Source organism: Anarhichas minor, unplaced genomic scaffold (genome assembly GCF_050575085.1).
Source record: "Anarhichas minor isolate MPS153535 unplaced genomic scaffold, ASM5057508v1 ptg000038l, whole genome shotgun sequence".
Taxonomy (NCBI): domain Eukaryota; kingdom Metazoa; phylum Chordata; class Actinopteri; order Perciformes; family Anarhichadidae; genus Anarhichas; species Anarhichas minor.
The window spans coordinates 1,227,955-1,235,000 of NW_027466484.1; the positions used below are offsets into that span (position 1 = coordinate 1,227,955).

The following is a 7,046-nucleotide window of genomic DNA, read 5'->3' on the forward strand; positions in this document are numbered from 1 at the left end:
AAAAGTATGAAAAGTTGTTTCATAAATGTACACATAAATTACGTCACTTGAACACAACTTTCCCTCAGTTCCAATTAATTTAACGTTATGTTGGTAAAACAGGTTATCGATCTTGTAAAATAAACTGTTGGATTGGATCATAGGATTTTATATTATTTGCAAATTTCTATTTATTGCATTTATTGAATTAATTGTGTAATATGTGTATGTAGACGGAGTCCCCGCTTCACACAGAGCGCGTCCAATTAAATTAATTGACTACAGATTCTGACCAATGGGAGGAGAGACGGTCGCCTATAAATTACGATCTCAAGTCTTAAGCCTGACCGGAGATCTGCTGAACGCTGCTGCTTAGTGAGCTCCGCGGTCGGAACAATAGGGATATTTGTTTCAATACCAGGTAGCAATAGTCCTCAAATACGACAACAGGTATGAATAATATTTAATTTAACGACAAATTCCATCACACTGGCGAATAATCTTTGAATTTGATCGATTAAATGATTTCTGCTCGGTTTCATGGCCTTTTGAATATGTCAGATTTTCGCTAAAAAGATTAACGTTATCTGTTGGATTTTATGTTAATGGTTAATATAACATAACACTATGCATACGATTTCCCATCAAATGTATCTGCTGCATATTTCTGCACCTGTTTAACCGCAATCAGGACACCGTGTTCACTGCAGGACGTTTCATCGTCACACGAGCTAAACGTAACCTCCATAATAATCTGCAGCAGACTCGATGTTTGACTGTTCCTCACTGTTCACCGTGTCTCCCTCCATCCTCCGCTCAGGGATCAGCCATGCCGTTCGGTAACACGCACAACCAGGAGAAGATGAAGTACTCCTCCGATCAGGAGTACCCGGACCTCAGCAAACACAACAATCATATGGCCAAGATCCTGACTCCTGATATGTACGAGCGGCTGAGGAGCAAACAGACACCCAGTGGATTTACTCTGGATGATATCATTCAGACTGGGATAGATAACCCAGGTAAAAACAAAAACGGCTTTTCGGCGAAACCGCCATCTGTTCTGCGCGTCTAATGGCCGCAGCGGCGCTGTGCGCTTTGTCCCTGAGAGCTTTGTGCACTGCGACCTTGTGTAGGGGATAAACTCTAACGTTAAGAGACATATTGAGAGCTGAGTCAGTTAGAAACTCTGTCAGCTTCCTCTAAATAGACCTCCATTATCACAGCATTTTACAAAGCTTTATAGCAAATGTTAAAGATTAGCACTGTTGCATAATGTATGCAGGGCGGCAGTGGATAATCCACTGCTGCGTTCACTGTTTTATAACACGCACACGGCCCAGTGTAGATTAAATTGTCAACCCAATGGTGTTTAAACCATTCAGAGTGTTCAGGTGGACCTGGTCCCTGCACTGCAGCAGGGACCAGGCTCACCCTGCAGAATGTGCTTCTGTTTAGTGCTGAGAGTATGGCCAAGATGACGCTGAAGAAGCTGTCAGCTGAGGAAGACTTCCCAGATCTCAGTCAGCACAACAACCACATGGCCACGTTCTTAACCCTGGACATGTACAAGAGGCTGAGAGAGCTGGCTACACCCAACGGCTTCACCATAGATGGTGTCATTCAGACAGGGGTTGACAATCCTGGTACAGTAATGCAGCTCCATACTGAGATGTGATGACACTCGGCACATTGAGTTAGTGAGGATGTGAAGTCAGTCTGTCAGTCTGTCCGCTGTGCCCTCTGTGACCCTGTTGCCTTTGTGTGCAGGCCACCCCTTCATCATGACCGTGGGCTGCGTCGCAGGAGACGAGGAGACGTATGAGGTCTTCAAGGAGCTGCTGGACCCCGTGATCGAGGACCGACATGGAGGATACAAACCTTCAGACAAGCACAAGACTGACATCAACCCTGCCAACCTGAAGGTAGCGCAGCCCTCTGTTCAGTTAACATGGCTGACTGTAATTCTGAACAGAGAAACTAACGCGTGTCCTCCTCCTCAGGGTGGTGACGACCTCGACCCAGACTACGTCCTGAGCTCCCGAGTCCGAACAGGTCGCAGCGTCCGCGGCTTCTGTCTGCCGCCTCACTGCAGCCGTGGAGAGAGGCGTGCTGTGGAGAAGCTCTCCATCGAAGGTAAAGAGGACTTAGACCTGTTACTGCTGACAAAGAGGGTACCTGGCAAGTCTGTCAGTGACTCAGCATGGACAGAAGCAATCTGTACCAAGTGCTCTGCATACAGATGGGTAGATGTGCTGATTCCTTTGTGTAGAGGGCTGTGGCCTGAAACAGTGATGCTCAGCATGATGCTGCTCGGTCTCCTTTGTGTAGCTGTGGGCTCCCTCTAGTGGTAGTACGAGGAATGACAACAGATTAGAGAACAGATTTGAATTTATGTATTGTACATATTTCTGTTTGAATGTTGGATCTTCAAACTGATCTTTCCCTCCCTGCAGCTCTGGCCTCCCTGACCGGAGACCTGAATGGAAAATACTACGCCCTGAAGAACATGACGGATGCCGAGCAGCAGCAGCTCATCGATGACCACTTCCTGTTTGACAAGCCAGTGTCTCCTCTGCTGCTGGCCTCAGGGATGGGCCGCGACTGGCCCGACGCCAGGGGCATCTGGTGAGACTATCATCTTTATCGTCACACAACCGCGTGTGGTTTCTTTTGGGAGATTTAATTTGCAAAGAAACTAAAGAATATAATTATTTTTGTCTAAAGGCACAACGATAACAAGACATTCCTGGTGTGGGTGAATGAGGAGGACCACCTGCGTGTGATCTCTATGCAGAAAGGCGGCAACATGAAGGAAGTGTTCAACCGCTTCTGTACCGGACTCACCAAGGTTAGCAGGAAATGTGACGGTTCCGTTAACATGAGCCACTCTTAAGGTGTTTGGTTTAAATGAGCTGTACAAAGGCCTTATCCTGTCTTATTGTGCTTAGATTGAGACCCTGTTCAAGGAGAGCAACCATGCTTTCATGTGGAACGAGCACCTGGGCTACGTCCTCACCTGCCCATCTAACCTGGGCACTGGCCTGCGTGCAGGTGTGCACGTGAAGCTACCCAACATGAGCAAAAATGCCAAGTTTGAGGATGTTCTCAAGAAACTGAGGCTCCAGAAACGTGGAACTGGTTTGTACCCCCCTCATATTTCTCTTTATTCTATAGTAATATTTGTATGAATGTATTTTAAAACTGTTAAATGTCTGTTCATCAAGACGACACTAAATCTTCTGTCTCGTCACCATCAGGTGGAGTCGACACGGCCGCTGTGGGCGGAGTGTTTGACATCTCCAATGCCGACAGACTGGGCTTCTCTGAGGTGGAACTGGTGCAGATGGTGGTGGATGGAGTCAAGCTGCTGGTGGATATGGAGAAGAAGCTGGAGAAGGGCCAGTCCATCGATGACATCATGCCCGCCCAGAAGTAAAACCATCCTGACACCAGTAACCTCTTTAACCCCCCCCCCCCCCCCCCATATTTGAGTGAATGTTTGACTCTGTCCCTGAAACACTCTATTAGTTTGATTTGTTTGTGTATTTAAGGTGAAAAGGTTCCTGTGAGGATGGAAATAAAATAAAAAATGTTCCGTTTCAACTTCTTTGATTTCTTATGTGTAATATCATGAATCTCCACATTCAGTGTTTAATGTTTTGACTTTTATGACAACTTGTAAGATGTCGACTATAACATTTAGAAACTAGTTTAAACCAAAGGTTTCAATCTGTAGACAACCTACAACTGCTTATTCAAACTTAAACTGAGCCATTTGTTGCCAGGTCTTACAGCTGGAACCTACAAACATCTGTCCCTGACTGCAACTGTAACTGACTGCAGCATGTTAGTTTAAAACTTTCCTTGATTAAAAAAAAACCCTTAAATCATAACATTTAGATAACTTCTTCATTTTAGTTCATGTCCAGGGGCTCAGGAGGCCAAAGGTGCTACAGCACTGCATTACGGGAAGTGAAGTCTGCAGTGTTTTTGCAGCTTGACTAGTACCAAACCAGTAATCTGAGTCTTTCACTTATGATCAAACATTGCATGTTTGTTCTGCAGTCATTGTACCAAATGCATCTCTGCACTTAATGAGCTGTTAAGACTTGGAAATGTTAAACACCAATTCCAGAATAAACACAGCTCTGAAACCAGAATAACTCAAAGTAAAGATTGTCGTCATGAAGACGTCTAAACTCTTTTCAACCCAATTTAACAGACTTCTTTTAAACCTTACAGACTACGGCAAACTATGAATACACAAGTATTTTTTCAAAATGTAAATTAGGTACCACATTTACCAAAACATGTCAGCGTTTCTATAATGTACACGCCTTTATTTAAAACCTTCCCTTTGATATTACTAAAACTTGTTTCAATCATTTTCTTTCAAACACTGAATACATTTAAATTCTGGAATGAAAAGCGCGTGAGCCGTTGAAGTTGACAGACTTTAATTGAGACACGAGTGACCCTTAAACCATGTGAGCATTGACACGAACTCCTCATCTCTACTTTTTAAACAATACAAAAAAAACAAAAAAAAAAACGAGTATTGCAGTGAAGCCGTGTTGAAAGTAAAGATACAATATTTACACTGAAAACAAAATCGCTACGTACATTTCTTTTTCCAGGAGGAAAAACAAAACAAAAAAGATGAAATAAATAAGACTAGAAATGTTTCATTTTTTTGTCCACATTCACAGCATGACAAATCATATTCAACTCGTTAATGTCTGAACAGACTGAGATATTAGTAGGTAATTCACTGATTATTGCCAAAAGCCTTAATCTATACATTATAATATTCAATACATACTCTGTATTTTGTTTTTTTAAAAAAGGAGACATTTGGAAACTGCTACTTGGATGATTGTACAGCTTAAATACTTCTATATATATATATATAGATGTATACTTTTAAACCCTTTTTGTTCATAGCTTTAATTCGTTGGAGACTTTGGAAGCAATGTTTTTGAAAGCGATGGATGATCCGGATATCCGTTTGAACCTGACGCCGTTGAGGGACAGACGGGGCAGCTTACAAACCTCCATCTCCCACTGGACCAGGTTCTCGGCTCGCCCGTCCCCGTGGACGCAAAGAAGCAGGAAACTCTCTTGCTGTTCGTAGTCGCAGTTGTTGGCATCGAGCACCTTGCGAATCTCCCGCATGATATCACAGGGCTCCATGGAGCTGGTGGTCCTCATACTCCAAGTGAATCTGAGGGAGCGGGGTTTACCGTCTTTATTTTCCCCTTTTTGATCCCCAGGTACATGGCGACTGTCAACAAAAGAGAGGTTTTAGTGTTTAGATTTGATTCAATGGTTTTAATCACAAGCTGCTTTGACTGTTTCACATATATTTCTTTCTTTGGTAGATTAAATACACATACGTGTGTATCAGTCATAGCAGCTCACCAAATTTAAAGGAATAGTTTGAACTTTGAGGGTTGTATTTGTTTTCTCGCCGAGAGTTTGATCAGAATATTGATCCCATCACGGGCACATTATGAAACTATGGGCTCCTGGGCACAGACATGCGTTTTATGTCTCTTTGTGGTCATTTAGTCCATCTGTCTCTCTCTGGTCATTTTGAGTCTCTGGTCATTTTGAGTCACTTTGTAGTCTCTCTGTTGTTTTGCATGTTTTTATAGTCATTTTGAGTCACCTCATGACTTTGTATCTTTCTACATGTTTTGGTCTGTTTGTAGTGGTTGTAGGTTTCCTTGAGTGGATTTTCTTCCTGGAAGACGTGAAACAGCTAGCACGGCTCTCTTCCAGGCTAATAAACATACAGCCACCAATTTACATGTGTAAAAATGTCATGTTTAGGTTTAAGTGGACAATTTCTGTGCTGCGTTTCTCATCCAACTCTCAGCATGAAAGCAAATTTCCCAGAAAATCCTAAACTAACCCTTTAAACGTTATTGTGCTTGTGGCTGGTGTTGGTTTCCACTCACACAGGTTTAAGCTTCACAAACAGTATCATTACATTCAAGTCACACAGCTCAGCCTTCGCTTTTACGGAGTTGTTTTTGTGAAGGTATTTATGTTATTTTAATACAAAATATCGTGTCTGCATTTTGTAAATATCGAACTCTCAAGTTCACGCAATCAACTGAGAAGAGCTCAAGTCCAACGAGACAATACGAGCCGATAAAAAGACAAACTCAAGGTCCAAGCTGATGGAAAAGGTCCCGTTTGGTTTACATACATTTAAGAGGTTTAGAACGTAATGAGACCAATAATCTAAACTTGTTTGTAATCCTGAGTCTTTGAGGATTAAGTGTTTCTAAATATCCGTATTCATTTTCCAGAAAAGCTGTGTGACTGTAAATGTAATGTAAACATCCATGCTGTTTTATTAACGGCAGTTCTTTTTGTTTACGGGAGGCGTTAGGAGCATTCCTCAGGTTGACAAGAACACAAACATGCTAACAGAGCAGCACTCCGGCTCAGCGCCATGCAAACAAAACAAGCCACAAATGCAACACGCTGGCTTTCAGACAAGAGAAACAAAGCAGAGAGGGCTTCCTGTGAGGAGGGAGACGAGCAGACGAGGGCGAGACGAACGTTTAAAGGAGCAACGACACATTAAGAGAGAGGAGGGAGGAGGGGGGGGGGGGGGGTACAGGTAACCTCACCTTGAGCCCTCAAGTCTCCCGTTTCTCTCAAACTCGGTTGAGACTCTGAGGAGCACGAGAAGATATCAGACGGGGACGAGGAAGAAAAAAAGAAGAAAAAAAGATGTGGATTGTGCACGAGAGATAGTTTCAGTATCAATAAAAAAGAGAAAATGTGACGAGTAAATAAGAAGGAGAGTGAAACAAACGAGCCGCCACCGGAAAACACAAAGAGATGGAAGATGTTTTACTTCCAGTGAAGAATCATGAGAATGAATAAAATCATAAAAACCGTGATGAATGCTCTCAAACTCAAACCAACAGTTTACAGAAGAACGAAAGAAAAACACAGAAGTCATCTGGTGAACAGCTGTTTGGACCCGAAACAGCAGAAAGACGACATCGACTACAGCCGACAGGTGAGACAGAGCGCTGAAG

The 7,046-nt window shown here is 43.0% G+C and overlaps 2 protein-coding genes across 24 annotated transcripts in view; one reads left to right on the forward strand and one right to left on the reverse strand.

Annotated features, from left to right (window-relative positions):
- Nucleotides 1-274: 274 nt before the first annotated feature.
- ckba (creatine kinase, brain a) lies at nucleotides 275-3,585 on the forward strand. The gene is given in 9 exon segments (XM_076107310.1): nucleotides 275-338; nucleotides 341-429; nucleotides 800-1,001; nucleotides 1,750-1,904; nucleotides 1,983-2,115; nucleotides 2,436-2,607; nucleotides 2,707-2,830; nucleotides 2,931-3,120; nucleotides 3,240-3,585. Coding segments are annotated over 9 exon segments (1,308 nt in total). The 3' UTR covers nucleotides 3,419-3,585.
- An 837-nt stretch (nucleotides 3,586-4,422) lies between these two features.
- mark3a (MAP/microtubule affinity-regulating kinase 3a) overlaps nucleotides 4,423-7,046 on the reverse strand; it is a 37,407-nt gene continuing 34,783 nt past the window's right edge. For 12 of the 23 annotated variants that reach the window (XM_076107293.1, XM_076107296.1, XM_076107292.1 and 9 more), the window contains 2 exons: nucleotides 6,630-6,674; nucleotides 4,423-5,266 (listed from right to left, as the gene is read on the reverse strand). In XM_076107293.1, the coding sequence (XP_075963408.1) occupies nucleotides 4,921-5,266; nucleotides 6,630-6,674 (391 nt within the window). In that variant the 3' untranslated portion in view covers nucleotides 4,423-4,920. The remainder of the gene's footprint in view (nucleotides 5,267-6,629; nucleotides 6,675-7,046) is intronic. The other 11 variants (XM_076107303.1, XM_076107302.1, XM_076107298.1 and 8 more) reach the window with 3 other exon arrangements.